The 19,318-nt window shown below is 25.3% G+C and overlaps 2 protein-coding genes across 5 annotated transcripts; one reads left to right on the top strand and one right to left on the bottom strand.

Moving 5' to 3' along the window:
- The first annotated feature begins 5,814 nt into the window (after window positions 1-5,814).
- LOC113560727 (switch-associated protein 70-like) lies at window positions 5,815-12,107 on the top strand. Of its 2 annotated transcripts, XM_026966776.1 has the most exons (11): window positions 5,815-6,157; window positions 6,232-6,340; window positions 9,383-9,502; window positions 9,589-9,795; window positions 9,869-10,102; window positions 10,311-10,525; window positions 10,667-10,847; window positions 10,902-11,038; window positions 11,354-11,490; window positions 11,600-11,724; window positions 11,905-12,107. In XM_026966776.1, the coding sequence occupies exons 2-11, from the start codon at window positions 6,242-6,244 to the stop codon at window positions 11,998-12,000; spliced, it is 1,551 nt and encodes a 516-aa protein (XP_026822577.1). In that variant the 5' UTR covers window positions 5,815-6,157; window positions 6,232-6,241; the 3' UTR covers window positions 12,001-12,107. The 2 variants fall into 2 exon arrangements, with proteins under 2 accessions (XP_026822577.1, XP_026822578.1); XM_026966777.1 differs by lacking the exon at window positions 11,905-12,107 and having other exon boundaries at window positions 11,572-11,712.
- A 3-nt stretch (window positions 12,108-12,110) lies between these two features.
- LOC113560729 (transcription elongation factor SPT4) lies at window positions 12,111-13,773 on the bottom strand. 3 transcript variants are annotated; one of them, XM_026966780.1, is made up of 5 exons: window positions 13,733-13,773; window positions 13,412-13,508; window positions 12,499-12,605; window positions 12,375-12,430; window positions 12,111-12,292 (listed from the first exon to the last, which is right to left on the bottom strand). In XM_026966780.1, the coding sequence occupies exons 2-5, from the start codon at window positions 13,478-13,480 to the stop codon at window positions 12,174-12,176; spliced, it is 351 nt and encodes a 116-aa protein (XP_026822581.1). In that variant the 5' UTR covers window positions 13,481-13,508; window positions 13,733-13,773; the 3' UTR covers window positions 12,111-12,173. The 3 variants fall into 3 exon arrangements, with proteins under 3 accessions (XP_026822581.1, XP_026822579.1, XP_026822580.1); XM_026966778.1 differs by having other exon boundaries at window positions 13,613-13,755; XM_026966779.1 differs by lacking the exon at window positions 13,733-13,773 and having other exon boundaries at window positions 13,412-13,602.
- Between the last annotated feature and the right edge of the window lie 5,545 nt (window positions 13,774-19,318).

Raw genomic sequence — 19,318 nt, 5'->3', positions numbered from 1 at the left:
GATCGATAAAATAGAATCCAACAACTAAACTAATCATTGCTGAAAAAGATATGATTTATTTATAATACATTGTTTGATTCATCAACAAAATCTTGATCCCAATCTCAAGTATTATCGCTTTCATAAAAACAGTGAAGTACATTTGATCAATCGATCACATGCAGTTCCGTGCCGACATTTTAAGGAGTTGGAGAGAATTGGATTCAGAATACGGTGGCTTTGTAGTTGGTATACTTCTGTCATGTCAGAATGTCAGATGTACCAAATGTTTACAGCAATTTATAGGTATCTCAAAAAATGTACTTGTTTATGAATGATAAGCAAAGATTAGTCACTAGTATTAAAATTGGTTAGTATTAAGAATGGTTATTAGATTTAAGTTTCTTAGTGTATATTGAATATTGTCGAAAAACTCAACCAATTAAATACCTAAATCATTACAGGGAAAAGATAATTTCATAATTGACACATCTAATCGTACTTCAGAAGAAATTATGGTTATTTGAATCTCAATTAAAAAATAATAACGTTCAATACTTCTATTGCTCAATAAATTGAAAAATTCAAAACGAATCGATTACCTACATTGAATACCTATGCAAAAGAAATAAGAAGACTTTTAGTTGCTTTTGAGAGCCGTTTCACTAATTTAAATAAATACAAAAAAATATTTGAATATATTCATCTCCTTTTCATATTGATTTCGAGTCTGTCCCAGAATATCTTTAAATGGAACTGATTGATTTATAATGCAATATCAAATAAATTAAGACACATTCTTGAAACATCAAAATCAAAAATAGATTTTTATGACATTAATGTCATAAGAGACAAATTTTCTAATTTGAGAAATCTGGCACAAAAAGTTATGAATGCTTTTGGATCAACTTACACCTGTGAATGGTTTTTTTTTTTCGAAAATTAAATTTATTAAATATAAACCACACTCAAACCTAATATACAAAAACCTGCAACATCAATTACGAATATTACGATGATGAAATACACGCATTTCTATAGATTTACAAAAGCTAAGTGAACAAGTTTAGAGACAAATATCTGAAATATCTCACAAAATAAATAAATTATAGGTACCTTATTAAAGAATTATCTATATCTATAAATCATGATTCATGACTCATGAGTAGTGCCCGGATTTATATGTAAATGCATATTATTCTTCTACAATTCACCTAGAATACCTACTTTTGATTATAAATGACAAATGTCGACGTTTCGTAATGTGTAGATTCTATGGTTAATTTTTTATTTTTGCATATTTGAATGAAAATCTATATTAATTGACAATTGCATACCTATTTCTGGATAGTTATATAAATGTTACCTACATATTCTACACAACCATAATAATAATAATCATCATAATAGTTCTATCTTTATTCATTAAAATAGTCATATTTACGTCTGTATACAAATACCTGCTAATGTTGATCGTAAATAACCAATTATAACAATGTATATCAATAATAAATTGATTGGGATATTAAATTATTGGCGAAAGATGAAAAATATTATTGGAGTTTCTAGTGGCAAATTTGGTGAGTAATAGATTTCGCTAGATCTAAACTTACAATTAATACTCTGTAAAAAAATCGTTGATATTCTACATTGAAAAAAATCAATAGGTAGGTAGTATAATCAGGATTCAAGGGCAAGGTAACGGAATGTGAGTATGTGACGAAGACAAAGAAATGTCAGTTGAAGATTTATCTAGTTTTAAATATGCACCAATATTATATCTTGTTACGTGGAAAGAAGTTTTTCCAAATACTAATTGTAGAAGTTTTCCATTCGAAAATTTAAAATAGATTTTTATTACTTCGTGCTGGTGCCTGGTACTCGTCCCATAAATAGCCCATAAAATAGTATAATTTTTTTGAACACTATTTTGTAAAAATAATGTATTCTGAATTTCAAAATAATAATTTTGTATAATATTCTATAATACTTTTATATTTATACAAATTTAATTAAAAAATGTTATTTCGCATTTTTTTTTTTAATAAACTTTTTTATACATATATTAAGATTTTAGATTGTGTATCTAATATTTTTATTCATAACCATATTTATAGTTTATTAATTTGTAAAAAAACCATTTTGCATATTTTTTACATATTTATGAAATTAATCTCAATATTTTATAGATTTTTATTGCATATAAATTTGGGCCTTACGCCCAAACTAAAAAAATATTTATGTAAAGTGTGCTACGTTAAAAACAGTAATCGTCATCTACGCTTGCTTTTTGTTACCAGATAGCATTCTGTATACGATTTTAATTTCTTATTTAATTTTTGGACGTGATGTACGAAATATTTATTATTTCTCAGGACTGTTGGGGAACATAATTCATGATTCATGTGCCTTTTTGAAGATTAGAGAGAAAACTGATAACAGAGTAATAAACTTTTGTAATAAATTGTTACTTTCTTTAATATTTTTAGTTGTATACTTGTATTAGACATTATTGTATAGTGATTGATAGTTTAACAAAAAAATACTTAATTTTAAATCATAATGCATACCTACTACCTAGCCACCTAGGTACCTACTTATATCATATAAAATTATTTAAAATTAAATGACTTGTATCATAATAAATACTCATTTATAGTTGAGTGTTTATTATTATTATACTTACAAGTTACATAGCTTAATGGCTGCATAGCACACAGATATCTAAATATTGTAATAAATTGTTGCAAATCATTATTATTAGAAAGTATTATCAACATATGATTTCTTGTATAATTACAACAATAATTTGGTCAGAAATATGAGGTTTTCGCATTTTCGCAAGAATTGTTGGTGAAATAAATTGTGACCGTTTGATTGTCACAATACGTACACTATATTTAGAAAACGGCCACCACGGTACTCGTGCACCTCGTGGTCTACCGATGAAATGACGTGGTCGTCCGTTCACTGGAGATCACGTAAGTGCCGTAAGTTGTGAGCTTGTAAATCGCCGCGTCACCGTCGACAATTAGCTCTCAGAAGTACCGCGAGGTAGTTGCCGACTGCCGCAAAGCATACAACTCATACAAGTATAAGACCCAGATAAGAGATAACTCATAGTGATCCTGGTTTCTCCTTAACTTTATTGATTAATTAAAAAACATATAACATTTGTCTTAGTTATTTAACAATATAAATATATATTATGATGATGTACAAATGTACAATGTATATTATAATCATTTTATTATATAATATCTACCTAATCATGTACACAATATTACAATAATACAATATCATACAATCAATCTAAAAATTGTATTATTTAAATATAATAATTAGTAATTGTTCAACATACTCGAATATATTTTATAATATATGTAAATTGTAAATAATAAATATTCCCCAATTTATTATTATTTAAGGACTTTCTAACAAATAATAGTTTTCATTTGAGGTTAAAAAAAATATTGTCTACATATAAATATAATTCAAGTATTTTGTATATTATTATTATCAATATAGCGTATTAGCGTTTATGTAAATTTAAAAATGATTGATGAAGTTATGGTTTTTAATTGTTGTTTGAAGTTAATAAAATATTACCCCCATGGGCCATGATGTTATCCTAGTTTAAATATTTGACAAATTTAATGGAAAGAATAACAAACAGTAGTAGCTAATCTCGTGTTACCTAAACTTACCACTTAAAAAGTTTAGACTCATTTTTATTGTCAAATAAAAATTCCGAACATTTTCATTCAAAGTACTTCATCAATAACTTCAAAATGAAGTTCGTCCGACTTTTTTTCATTCATATACGTAACACTAATAATTTTTTTTTTAAAACAATAACTTACTTATGCGATTTAAAAATTACTTTATTCATTATTGTCAACTTATTACCAATTTGTGTACATAAATATTGTGATTTTATATTTTTTTCTTACTTTCTCACAAAATTTAATAATCAGCTATCAAATTGTCGGATAACCATTAATTTGTCGTAAAAAAAAGGAAACGCAGACAATTTTACATTTAATATGTATATATTTACGTTGTACATTGCATACCGTAGAGTTACGCGGACAACGCATCAAAAACCCGTATGTCATCGTCACGGCCGTATAATATAATATAGGTTGTGTGTAAGCTGGTGTTGTCAAAATAGTATTATAACGTATGGTATTATAATACAGTTATATAATAATAAAAACAATTATATGATTATTCGTCACGATACTTTTTTATATCGGAAAAATTTTCCAAGTAGAACATTTTTTTTCTACGAATTTACTTTTAGTAGTTAGTATTTTAGTAACATAATAATAATAATTCAATATAGACAGTAGAAATAGTTTCTGACACACACACACACCAAAAATTAAATTATAAACTACAGTAATAAATTTTATGGTGTATTAATGTAAATAACGTGGTATACGGAGTGATCTATTTAACTGTAGGTTATAATACATGTTATGCTTATTTTTGATGTATATAACAATAATACAATTTGGGCAAGTGGGTATCGCTCAGCTGAGTTTGCTGTACATTAGGTGTCGAGATGGGTCATTGTAATGTGTGTGTTAAATACTTAAATTTGAATTCAATGATATACATATTAAACAAAAAAAACGATTCTGAGCGGAGACAGTTGTTGGTTTATTGAGTCACTAAATATAATTTTCATGAAATGTTTTTGATATAGCTATTAAAGTAATTAATTGCAATAAGTAATTAGTATTACCTATACTATCGTAGGTTGATTTAAATTTTTTCCGAAAATATTTCATTTATTATATTAATAGTATGTTAAATATATTAAAATAAAATAATATATAGGTATATTTACAATAAAATGTATATTATTTTTATTGACTTTTTAATCAATAGTTAATACCTTACTGTATAAAAAATTGTTAAGAAATTCATATTAAAAATAAGTAGTATCTTAAAATTAATCTATATATTTTATTTTGAAAATTTAATTGCGCGTACCTATAATACAATTTATAATATATGTTATGTTATTACTAATGTTATTAAAGTATGAAAAAAAAAATAATTAATCACTTTTAATTATTAAAATATGTAATTTCGTGCAAATTTGAACTTAATAAAATATCTATAAAAATGAATTGTGTTCGTATATTATTTAGATTTTTGAGATCAATGTACTTGAATAATTATTTATCATAATTTACAGAAAAAATACTAAAAAAATTTTAAATTTTAAACGCCCCGAAAGAGTCAAAAATTTGCTTTGATTCCACTTATCAAAACGAATTGTTTATTGTTAACAAACTTAATCTAAAACCTGTTTATTATCAAACGTATAACAAAGTGAAGTTTGGTTGAAGGAGTATTTAGGACTAATCACGTAGTTCGTATATGAATTAGTCAACACTTGTGGATACAACCCAGTGTCCATACAAAGTTTTTTCTTATTTTTTTTTCGAAATCACGAAACCTACTTAGAAAATTATAAGCCCATACGGGTAGGCGGTTATAATATTAAACATAAATATGATATATTTTTCAATGATGTATTATATTATTATATTATTAGTATAATATAAATTAATATCCACGCATCTAGGAACCTATTTATGCTATATAAGTATATTATTTTATATGTTCCGTCGTAGGTATAAACGAGCTGCGCCGACATTGAATGTTCATTCATATATGGTCAAGACCGTGGTCGCGGGGAACGGATGACCGTGCGGCGGCGGCGAGAGGAACCGGACCAAGGAAGCGGTGGCGGCGGCCTTACGTCGCGGCGGCGCGCTAATGCCGTACGATGGACCTCCGTCGCCGAACCTGAGCAGTGCACTGCCGCAGTTGTGATGTCGTCCGGGTTTTAAACCGCTCTAGTTTTGCGCGCGACTTTTCAATATCGTCTGATTATGCATCGTGTGTAATAAACGATATTATTCATATCGAGTTCTCTCGAACGATATCCAATAATTACTTTTTTTTTTATGTTTTTATAGAATACCTACACATTAATATTATAATATATGTTTATATATATATATATATTATATAATTATCTATTTATATGTATATAACATAATCTATAACAAACAAGTTGTAGGTATACATTATTCTGTATACACCTACTAAATTAAACACGTCGAATATAGCCTACTTCAGATTGTCAGTTGAGGTACGATCGGCATAACATTCACTGTAACCATAATAATTGTTTTGCAGTATATTATAACGTATATTAAATTACAGTGCGTCTGCGATGGCGGCGCTACTGAAGAACGTCACCAATTGCATATGGCAAGCATTCAACTCACTGGACACTGACGACACAGGGACCGTGGTTAAGTCCAAGCTCAAAGTGAGTGTATCTATTTATAGTTTAATAATACTTCTCTACTACATCACTCGTTATTATAGTTTACTTTACATACCTACCCCAACCCCGCGAGTGCCGGGATACGAACATTTGGACGATGAATTAGGACTTAGGAGAGAATTTAATAAATAGGTATACCTACGATTTCTGTTTTTAAAATGTCAGTAAAATATTAGCTATAATATACTCGTGTACATCTTATAGAAATATAAAAACCATATTGTGCTTATACATATGCCGCAGCCTACGATTATAATATTAAATTATATATTGTAATTTGTGGCGTGTTATTTTTGATAGGTATTATATAAACATTATAAACTTGAACTGAATAAATTAAACCTAACTGAATACTTTTAAATTAATAACATGGAATATCTTGCGATAGCGTTTATAAGTTAATAACTATTATGTATACATTATTTTGTCCCCATACAGACATATAGTAATTTAATATATACGACTATATATATAGCGTATAATTATAAAATATGAGTAAACGTCCTCTGATTAGCTGTATTTGGTATTATCAGAATTATTTTAATCGTTTTGATCCCATATTGTCGTCCGCGCCAGGTGACGTCACTTTTAAAATGTTTTTTTGAACGCCGCGGATGACATTGCCGTCTATAGATATATAATATATATATGTGAACTTATCGCTGGTGACGTCACGGTCGTGAAATAATAACTTTTATTTAAAATGATAGATTTTCTTAATGGTCATATAACATTAATACAGCAAAATAACATATTGTATAGTAGTATTTTTTAGTCCATAATTTTTATGTTATCTGTTCATGATCTCCGTTTGTTTTACAATTTGGTCGAAAAAAGATTAGTATAGGTACCATTATTTATTATTATTTTTTTTCTATGAACTAAATTTAATAACGAAAACAAATCGGCTAAAGTACAATACGTATTATGTAAATATTGAAGTTCAAAACGAACTTTAATTTTAATTATAGGTTTATATTAAGTTAGGTAGGTATACAATTTTATAAATAATTAATGAATAATAGGTACTTGCACTTAAAGTAGTTGGGTATGGATTTGTATGCAAATTAGAGAAATTTATATTTTCAAAACAGTTTATTATTACTATTATAATTTATATTGATTGAATGTAAATTAAGTGTAGTATGTTGGTAGTAAAAATCACGGTTAAAGATAAATAAATAAATATCTAAAATTTTTAAAATAAAATAAATCATGGTAAAAATTGATCAACTTGATACATTCAATATTAGCAACTATATTTAAAAAAAAAATATATATAATTTTGTAAATAGTTTATTATTATTGTAACATGATTAATATAATTTCTATGAATATTTTCTGATTATGTTAGTAATGACTTATGAATGTAGCTAGTGTAGGTAAAGTATACAGTCTAGTCATTCTATAATACCTACATGGGCGATGATGTCATTCAGTAGTTTTACTTATTCTAACATAATTATACTGAGTTGAATTTAGATAGGTAACTTTCCAAACTAGGCATGCGTCTATATATTTTTATGATTTAGTTCTTGTAGATATAGGTATCTTAGATATATTTTGGTGTTAAATATGTAATTTTGTTTCAAATACTTTTAGATTAATTTATAAGTTTTCAATACCCATACATTTTTCAATCTGTTGCTATAAATATGTAATGCCGCTCTATCAGATTAAACATACTAAAATTATCTATTTTAAATAGGTACCTAAATACAATAAAGTTGGATAATTGATGTTAGAATAAAAATACATTTAGGTTGAAATAAAAAAAATAAAATTTGGAGTATAGACGTAGTCATTAAAATAATATACTAGTTAAATATGATTTAATCATAATATTGTATCATGAAAATATTTCTTTAAAATTATAAAAAAGTAAACAAATCAGTCAATATTCATAAAAAAATGTTGATAATTTTTTAATTCTAATGTATTAATGTTTAATCAAAACAGTCAATGTATGTAGTATTTTGAAATCATGAAAATTACTAAGTATTTATACTGTAGCCAGTAGGAATAAAAAATCATCTATTGAATAATAGATGTACCAATATAATAACATATATATAATATTATTACATTCATCATGTTTACTACCTACTATTGCAATTAACTGTACCTATAGTATCTTATATTATATACAAGGTGATTCTTTTATCATTGTACACTCATTATTTCAAAAAGTATTCATGTTTTTGAAAACATTTTTTTACATAATTTCAAGTTGTTATAAAAATAACGTTTTTATTAAAAATTATATTTTTTAAGTTTTTTACTTTTTTGAATGACAACATAGTTTTAATTTCATATTCCAAAGCAGAATAATTGTCTGAGTATTTTGATACATAAAAATCGAGTTTACAGTGAGTAGTTTATGAGTTATAAGTATTTAAAGTTTAGACAAGTGGAAAGTGGACTAAAATTTTGCGAGGTAACCGTACCACTCTACTCCACGCATCTAAACTTTAAATACTTATAACTCATAAACTACTCACTCTAAATTTAGTTTTTATGTATCAAAATACTCAGACAATTATTCTGTTTTGGAATATGAAATTAAAATTATGTTGTCATTCAAAAAAGTAAAAAACTTAAAAAATATAAAGGATAAATAATATTTAAAAATATATTTTTTAATAAAAACGTTATTTTTATAACAACTTGAAACTATGTACAAAAAATGTTTTCAAAAACATGAATACTTTTTGAAATAATGAGTGTACAATGATAAAAGAATCACCTTGTATAGGTACGTATAATAGCCGTATAAGTATTTAATTAAAAACTATGACACAATAGAGAATCGAAATAGTTATACATAGTCGAATAAAAATAATTTAATTTTTAATTAACAAATATTGTATACATTTCTAATACAGTATTTTAATGGATCTAGGAAATTTTTTCCATATTACTTGTATAGATATATTGATCATGAATTTTTATCATTAATAAGTAAAGCTTCTGTAAAACTATACATTTTAATATTTTATTTTATTTTGTTATTTTTATAAATAGGTTTTAACTGCAAACATCGGTATTCTCCTTGACCTTTATGGCGTAGAGAAGGGCCTTGAACACTATAGAAGCACGCAAACACTAAACTTTCAACATTACAAATATTATTTATTAAGAGAAGTATATATATAAATATATATGATATACATAATAAATGTTTAGTTGATTCAACTATACTTATTTTACTAGAAATTTTTGTGTTTTAGGTTTTTCTTTCACTCCCAAACATTTTATCTTTACCAGTTCTTCAGGGATTTGAGTCAAATATTGACGAAACATGTTGGTTAATTTGTAAAAAAGATTTTATTTCTAAATGCCAAGTATTACCAGAGGACTGTATGTATAAATTATTCAGGGTATTCTGTTTTTTGTCGGAGCTCATAGTGGATCCAGAAAGGCCAAATCGGTTTCAAGTAATTTGTTATTGAAAATATTCCTGATCAATTAATTTTCTAATTTATTTAATGAGATTATATATCTATAAAGGTTATCATGGATACATCTGAAGTGGGTTTGGTGGCTTCACAAATTGTTACTTCATTAGGCACCGACTGGGACCAATCTGGTTTTGAAGAGCTTATTGGAAATACAAATGGATTTCAGTTTGGTACGTTTTTAACTTTACTAGAGAAACGATATTTAGCTGACGTTGATCGTGCAGGCTTGGTTGAAGCATTAAATGCTGTTACAAATACATTCATTGATGATATCATAAAAAAAGTAAGGCAAATAAAATTGAACTTTATAATTGAAATTTGAATATTAAAAGTATTCAAAGTTATAACTCAATATTAGCATACTTAAAACGTACAGAGGTTATATTAAACTGTATTTAATTGATTTAAATTATAAGTGTTAATTTGTAAAAAAGTATTGTACCATCATCTTTACTAAGTTTAAAAATATTTTTCATATTTCATTTTGTCAGGGAGTATTGTTGAAACGAGGTTATTTATTGCCAACATTACGAGAGTATTGGTTTGTATTAAAACCATGTCAACTATTATACTATAAGAACGAAGAAGAAAAAGAGCAGTGTGGATCTATAACATTAGATCCGAGATGTTGGGTGGATTCTAATTTACAACGTATAATGTTGCACACAACTGAAAGAACTTTCGAGTTAGCCACTAAGGATCATAGGTAAATAGAATTTTGTTAAATAAAACAGCGTCATACTACTTGTAAAGTATGTGAGGGTCATGTCTATGGTTTAGTAAAATTTTATAATAGCTTAAAAATACAATAAAAATGTGATGTCTTAGAAAATATTCAACATTCTAGGAGTCGTTTACAATGGCTATCTGCTTTAAAATTAGCAATTTCTTATTCTGCGGGTACAGAAGGTTATCAACGAACATTGTTGCGTCGTAGGCAAAAACGAAGAAAAGCTGAACTTCAAGAAAAACATCGAAGAAGCAGCATAATACATGACATGGATGTTCAGTTACAGGCAGAGAAACAAGTAAATTTATTTTAGAGCTTTAATATTATCGGTTTTAACATTGCAATATTTTAGGCTAGGGCAGCTATGGAAATTCAAGCAAAAGAGCTCAAAGTGGCTAGTGAAAAACATGTTGAAGAATTGGAAAGTCTACTTGAGGAAGAAACACAGGCAAAACGTGATGAAGAAATAGTTCGTAATTTACAAGCTAGGTAATAATAATTGTTATATCTTGGTAAAAATATGTTTTAACACTTTAAACTGATATAATAAAGTATTAATGTTTATCAAAATATTTGTATAGGAATAAATCAGCTATATAATTACTATATTGTTAATAATATTTTTGTAATTGGTTATATACATTTTTATCATGTTTAAAATTGTTAGAATTAAGACATTCAGCTTAAACTCCTTAATACTTTATATTAAGCTAAACTTGTTCATACAATTCACAATTATGAAATAGAATTGGTTTGTTTATTGTTTTACCCCAAATCCTTAGTTTTAATAATCATTGTTTTTAGAGTGTTAAGAGAAGAATGGGAGAAAAGAGAAGAACTAGAAAGATTGCAGGAAGAACATATATTACTGTTGGAGCAAGAACGAGAAAAACGAAAAGAATTTGAGATTAAACAACGAGAGAAAGAAAACCAATTGCTAGGTAAAATGTATAGAATAATTCATTAGTAAATAGTTCATGTAGATATTATAATATTATAGTTAAATTTGTCAAATATTTTAGCTTGAAAAAAATTGGATTATTGTTTTAGAAGCCCAACAGAGGTTAATTGAATTGGAAGCTGAAAAACAACGACTTGATGACGAATTGACGAGAGCTCAAAAAAAGATTAGTGTTTCCGAAAAAGCTGTCGCATCAATTACAATAGTAGACCCAGTAATATATTATTAATTTATATTTAAATATATAAAATAACTATTATAGTTGTATATAATGTGAAAAATTAACAATACATAAAGATAGAGATTTAAGAATATTAAATATTGACTGTAGTTTAATGAGATAACAGTAAATAAAAAAGGTTTAAAAATTAAGAAAAATTTAATGTACTTGCAGGCAGATACGTTGAATATAAAACCACAAGTTAAAGTGAGGAGAACAATGTCATTTATACCATCAACAAAGGAACGACCAATTAATTTTTATAAGTGAAAAGACTAACTATTTTTTTTTCATTTAATCATAATTATTTTTTATTATCATAATATGTCTTGTATATTAAAATGTATGGAATTTCTGTAGTTAAATTATAAAACCAGTTGTACAATGAGTTACAAAATTTTATTTTTATAATAAACATGAGTAATGAGATAAAGGAAAAGTACTTATTTAAATGTTGTATCTCTTGGGCGGTACGGTATACCTCTGGCCTTCATTTCCCTTACAAAATTCGGAGGTAATCGACCAGCAACAGAAATAGCATAAATGCCTTTTGTAAATCTATCTGTAAGATTAATAGTTTATTAAATAAACAGTTAAATATTTCATATAATTAACAATAATATTAAAGGAAAATTGAAACTTACTGATTTTTTGCCATCTAGCAACCCAACTGTCTTCAGGGCTCATTAGTGCAACCATTCTATAAAAACATACAAAATAAAATTATAACAATAGTTTTTTTTTTTATAAGTAGTAGGTACTCCATACCCATCAAAATTTGAACTTGTACAATCATACACGTGATCACGGTTATTTTTCATTCTCAAAAATTCATCACAATTGTCACAGCCATCAAATTCAAATTGATCAAAAGACTATGTAGAAATAATAATAAAAATAAAAAATATTTAACTATAAATAAATTAAGTTATTAAGCGTACAGCATGACTGTAAGTATAGACATACTTTAAATTACTTAAAATTGTTTTAATTATTTAATCATTAATTTGCATTATATTTTATACATTTATTTATCATTAGGCAAAATGATTTTACCTATTATAAATTATAATAGAAATGTTTGTACTTAACATTTTTAATGTTTTTTTAAGCAACTTAAAATGATGCTACACCCACATTTGTCTTCTGTCTTAATAGTGTGTAACATTGCAAAATTATGCTCAGCAGTTAAAATTTAGTTTTGTTAGTTTTAATGGTAAAGTAAATAGGTAATGAAACTTAATGGTAAGAGCTTTGGCTATGTTTATATGTAGGTTTTTTAAGATAATTCTGCAAATTATGAGCTTTATAAACTGCATTTATTTTTATATATGTAAAACTCAATAAAAAAATTGAATTACTATAAAAATCAATGACGGAGACAACAAAGGCAGGTACAGAGTATCAATTGAGTCAAAGAAATAGTACTTGAATATAAAAATGTATTTTTAGTTTAAAGTCAACTAAAAAATAACAATACATTTTTTTAGTTATATTATATATTTAGTAAATTTGATTGCAAAAACTTCACTTAAAATACAACGTAAAGAGATATTCATAGATAGTTTATTAAAATATTTGGTTATAGAAAAAAATGGTGTTTAATCAAGGTTGAAATAACAGATCAAATTAGATACATTATAAACTTTATGCTAAGATAGTAAAGAATCCACATAATTACCTTAATTAAAGAGCATACAAGACATGCTCTAGCGGATCTCATATCCTTAGGAATCGAGTCAAGCGACATTGTAGTTTGGACGATGACAGTACAGGTTCTAAAAAAACGTATGTAAACTAATTAATAAAAGATACTAGAAGTGAAATTCAATTTTTATAATAAATATTTAATAAATTGATTGAAAGACTGAAAAATACAAACATGTAAAAATGTAAAGTATGTAAACGCTATTTGTCAAAGTACTTATAACTAATGAATGATATTTAGGATATTCACAGTATATGTATAATATGATGAATAATAATTATTATTTGTATTTACTGTATTTTGTGTGCTGTGTCCTATGATAATTGATAATATATATTTTTCTTTTATCATATTATCAAGAAAAAAAAAATCATATTATTATTATCACAACCAATTGTATTTCAAAGACACTGTAAGAATATGGTAGATATTATATAGTCTGTGGCGATATTCACGATCGGATCATAAATTAAATAACTGCAGTTGTTCCAAACACGCTACACGCAAGCGTTCAGTAGTCAGTTGACTTTTTCAACGAGAATAATTAATAACATCGTTACCGTTTACCGGGAAAAAAGAATTAATACCAAGGTCATATTTTAATGAAAACTAAAGTTTTTTTTAGGGACTAACCGGATAGCCAGCTAGGAAACCTGGAAATGACTTCCGCTTTGGAATAAATGATCCGGTATTGATTTATGTACAAATATAATAATTATAATTACACTACATAACATATTAGTAAAATTGTCAAAATGTATTTTTGTTCGAATAGATTTCAATTAATAGATAATAGTTACTTTTTCTATTTAATCCATAGTCTATATTAATTATTTATATGTGTAGAAATTATGATTTAGTAATGGTATTTAGCTCATTATTTTCTAAAAATGTGTATCTATTTAGTATTTACTGAAGACATGAGTGATATGATATTATTGGTAGGTAATTGATATTTCTTATTTCTTTTATTTATCATAATATAATTATTAGGATAAATAAATTAATTCATCGTACCTGTTTATAAGTTATAGTGAACTAAGTTTGCAGTATAATAATTTATAGGTAGGTTATGTACATATTTCCACTTATGGAAATTGTAAAATATAAAAAATAAAATATTTATATTTATATTTAATATTTAAATATTAAAAATTATTAAGGCCATCAACTTAATTTCGATTATGTTGTAATTTAAATACTTCTATTTTTTTTTTTATGAATATTGATAAATTTTGTTTCACTGGGTCAAAATGAACTACAAGGTTCTTTATAAGTTGTTCATTAACCAACTAAAAAATATAAAAATATATAGCCACTAAATATTTTAAACCTTTAAGTTTTGAATTTTGACGCGAAATCTTTAACATTTTCAAATTTTTTTGCAGTTATAAATTCATCAATATTTTTCTTTTTATATCTAACAATTAGAATAAGGAATTTTATTTTTAATTTTCAAAATTTAAAGATTTTATAAATTTTTACTTTTTGTAGTTTATAATTATTTAATAATTTGAACTTCAAATAATGCATATAAAAAAAAAATTTGCTTATATATATTTAATACTTTTATACAGATATAAAAACAACTTATGCGAGATCTTGTATTGCTTTTTTTTTAACAATTTTAATTTAGTAAATATTTTTTTTATCGATATTAAAAAAAAAAAAATTAAACAAAAATCGAAAATTGTTCAAAGGAAGTCAAAATATTTTGAAGATATATACTGTATAAAAAAATATCGCATAATATAAATATATTTTTTTGAACATTTCAAATATTATTACTACGGTTATTTATTTTGTTTTTTGATTTACAAAAAAATAATAAAAATTGTTATAGAAATAACTATTTTACGAGTTAGTAATTTAATATACAATGTTGTAAAAATTTGTATTTCAAACGATCATAAACAATTTATTTGGCTTTCCAGTAGAAATTTTTAATAGACAACTAAAAACTAAAAAAAAAAATTCAATAACTTCAATTGTCTATATTTTAGACAATACACTATTTATAGATATAAATTTAAATCTTCATAAATTTCTTTAAATCTTACTAATTCTTAAAATTTTTACAGAAAAATTGATTATTTTTATTGTGTAATAAAATAAATAAAAAATATTATTTGATATTTAGCAGGTATATTAAATTAATTTTTACTATTATTATTAAATGGTACAGCAATGATTACTTTTAGCTTGACACGATGGTGCATTCTTAGAATAAGTAATTATCACATTCTTGCTTTAAATTAATATTTATAAAAGTTATTTGTGCACAGTCAATGTTATGAGAGTTATTGTCTTAAAGCTAAAAAGTGGCGATAAGTAACTACTTAGTAGATAATGAAAAAGTAGTATTGGGTATTGTCGGAAGAGGATTTTAAAGTTTTTTGTATTTATATATATATATTTAAACATTATTTAATATTAATGTTTTTGAGTTGTAAGCACAAATTAATATATATCTAGTAATAGGTATATTAGTATATTTTAATTTGTAGTAATAGTTTAAAATAATATAATATTTTAATAATTACTATTTAATGAATGCGCTTCGCTAACAAATAATTATCCTACAGTAGGTATTACTAATAAAAAAAAATATTTATAGCTATTTAAATAAATACTATTTTTTAATATTTAAAATTAATCTAACAAAATATTTTCAGAAGTATAAATTGACAGATGGTCTCAGGTCTCTGCTCAAAATCTTTTTTTATCGTATTCAATAATAGATCATTGTCCATTGAATTCTAATTTAACTCATCCGTAATAGTTACCAACTCAATGACATGACATTGCAGTAATGTACCTATTTTGCCTATATTTTACGCCAGATAACAATTAATATTTACGTGAAGCATGTAAAACAATAATATAATATATTATATTGTTAATATTTATATTTTATATACACTTAATTTCTATCAGTATTTTAATGTGGTCTTTAACGTAGATGATAGTCATTAAATATATAAAATTTAATTTTACTATTAAAGTATTGATATACAATTGATATTACAATAAACTTCAATATAAATAAAACGGTTGTTATACTCGTTTTTAGATATAATATGTAAGTTTGTACTACATAAATATTTTATTATTGAAATAAAATTAATTCGGTATCACTGTATCTATTTTATGACTAGAACAGCGGTCCTCACTAGGATTGTAGAATGGGCCAAATGTAATTTTTGAAAATTATTTACGGACCGCATACATTTTTTTATAATTAAAAACATAAAAGTTATATATATATATATATATATTGTTAGGAAAGGGTATTATTTTAGGAAAAAGTACATAAATGACACAAATGTTTTTCTTGGATTTATAGTTATAATTTTAAATTTCAATTCATAGTTTATTTTATACAAAATACAAATCATTCATACTAGTAACTAGTATATTAAATTTATATATTTATTAAATTATTAGATTTAATAAAAGACTACACAGTGGAAATGAATAAACTCATAATCGTAGCCCGTGGGTGCCTATTTATCTGTCCAACTGGTAATTCAATACAAGTTTAAAATAGAAAGATAAAATAAATAAAAATGATAAAATAATAAGCGACGTTAATTTTATTCACTATTTATAGAATTTTAGATTTTAGAATGAACAATTTAATTTTAATGCGGGTCGCACTAAAGTTACTAAAGGGCCGCGTAGTGGGGGACCGAGGGTCTAGAAGATAGCTATAAAAAATATAAAAAAGTGACTTGAATATGGTAAATAAAAAAAAAATTGGTAAGAGAAATACGGTTATTGTTATTATCGAAGTCTTAACAATTTACAAATGAAATTAAATCTCTAATTGTAGTTTTAATATTGTAGTTTTTTTTTTAATATAAATAATAATATTTAATAGTGATGATTAATAAAATTTGAATAGTAAAAATGTTTCTTACATTATTGATGTGGCTTGTAGCACTGTGTGGGTGTGGTATTATTGTAATTTTTATAGTTTTTTTTATTTTATCAGATAAATAATATTAAAATTTTGACATATTTGCAGATTTTATATACACAGATACATTGATTCACAAATATCAGTATTCAAGGTAGTATAAAGACATTTTTTAAATGGTATTTACAGTTTCAAAATTCAAATTAAACTTAATTTTAGCATTTTTGATTATTTATTAATTAAATTAAATTTGAGCATTTATTAACTAACAAAACAAAACTTCTCTGGTTGGGTAAAGTACAATTTTTTTTTGATATTTCATATTAAAAATAATATTCCGGAGATGTTTTGTATTTAAGACATGTTGACGGAGATATTTGACGTATAACCAAAACATATTGGAAATGTATAATGATATATTTTTTTATTGTGTTCGAAGTTAAAATTTCAAGTACTCCAATCCATCTTAATAATAATTAATATTTATAGTTATTTGGTTAGAATATTTACAGACTCGTAAACCTGTATGTAATCATGCATATAAGTGATGTACAGCCATGTACAACAATAATAATATTATAGTCACATATAATTTTTTTTTCATTAATGTTAATATATATTAAATATATAGGGTGTTAAAAAAGTTTAAAAACAGTCATTAAACTAATTGGAACTCATAAACGATAATATAATATAATTAATGAGGTTATTTAATATTTTACATAATAAATGTATACAGCCGTTGCTCCATAAAGGAATTAAAATATGCATACAGTAATTAAGAGTTTCCTAACTTTTTGAACACCTGGTTCTGGTATATGAATTAGTACATATGTTATGGTTCAGGTGAATAAGTGATCATTGTAAACACTGATCGGGAGTTGTATACAATGCCTGAGTTTTTCATGCCATGTGGATAATTATATATATATAGACTAGATATTGTATATATTGGCCAGACTGATAGTGCCAAGTGCAAAAAATTAATAATAAGCTTAACTTAATAATAATAAAAAAATATTAGGTTTAAATGTAATACTTATTTTATTTTTGATCAACATTGGAAATTTGTATTTATTTATTTGTATTAATTTTGACACATATCGCCATTATGGCATTTGGAGATGCATACAATTCCAGCAGCTTTACACTTGCATTTCCTTGTTTCGCAGTTTTGATTACAAGTGCAGTGATTATAGCTTTGGCCTCCTAGGTTGGAAAACAGCCTAGTTGCTTCCTTAAATGACTACTAAATGTGGGGTGCATCATAAATACTAACAAATTGTATCTTGCAAATTGTAAGATGATTTTTACTGTAATAATGTTGTAGTTTACCTTTATAGTTGTATCTAATTTTTAATTTCCATTTTCCACTGCAAACAAATGTTAATAATTATACATTAATGAACAATTATGTTAATAAAAATAAATGTATTACTTTTATAATACCTGATATTATTACTACCAAGATCAATCGTAAGTCACTTTGAGCTTTGTCTACATCTGGTACCTATTTCTACTTTTACCTGATTATTAAATTATATTTATTTGCCTGATAGTTTAAACCTAAACATTTTATGTATTCTAATTGGCTAATGTTCCCTCTTTCATATTTATTCCATGTTTCTTGCACAAATTCTTTTTTTTTTTATAGTTTCTTTATGTTGAGCGTTAGAGATATTTTTTGAAATGGAATTGATTTTAATCATATTTTCAGTTTGGATTTCTAATAATACTGCAATGACTTGATGTACATAAGGGTGTGGTGTGTAAAATTGTTTGTTAAAGTGAGAATGAAATGATTCTGGTTCATTTGTGGTTCTGGGATTGTCAAATATTGGTGATGACGCCCACAAATGAGGGGGAGAATTCTGAGTTTTCGTCTATGTAGGTGTCCAAAACATAATCAGCAAATTGTACACATTCATTGTCAGCTGACATAATTGATAACAACTCAG

This window comes from Rhopalosiphum maidis, chromosome 1, assembly GCF_003676215.2.
Source record: "Rhopalosiphum maidis isolate BTI-1 chromosome 1, ASM367621v3, whole genome shotgun sequence".
In the NCBI taxonomy this organism is placed as follows: Eukaryota; Metazoa; Arthropoda; class Insecta; order Hemiptera; family Aphididae; genus Rhopalosiphum; species Rhopalosiphum maidis.
This window is presented reverse-complemented; position numbering and strand designations above follow the sequence as displayed.

Coding starts and splice junctions, on each gene's coding strand:
- LOC113560729 (XM_026966780.1), bottom strand. CDS start 13,480: ATGTCGCTTGACTCGATTCCTAAGGATATGAGATCCGCTAGAGCATGT. Junction 12,431..12,498: donor ACAAGTTCAAATTTTGATGG/GTATGGAGTACC, acceptor ATGTTTTTATAG/AATGGTTGCACTAATGAGCC. Junction 12,293..12,374: donor TGCTAGATGGCAAAAAATCA/GTAAGTTTCAAT, acceptor TTAATCTTACAG/ATAGATTTACAAAAGGCATT.
- LOC113560727 (XM_026966776.1), top strand. CDS start 6,242: ATGGCGGCGCTACTGAAGAACGTCACCAATTGCATATGGCAAGCATTC. Junction 6,341..9,382: donor TGGTTAAGTCCAAGCTCAAA/GTGAGTGTATCT, acceptor TTTTATAAATAG/GTTTTAACTGCAAACATCGG. Junction 10,848..10,901: donor AGTTACAGGCAGAGAAACAA/GTAAATTTATTT, acceptor GCAATATTTTAG/GCTAGGGCAGCTATGGAAAT.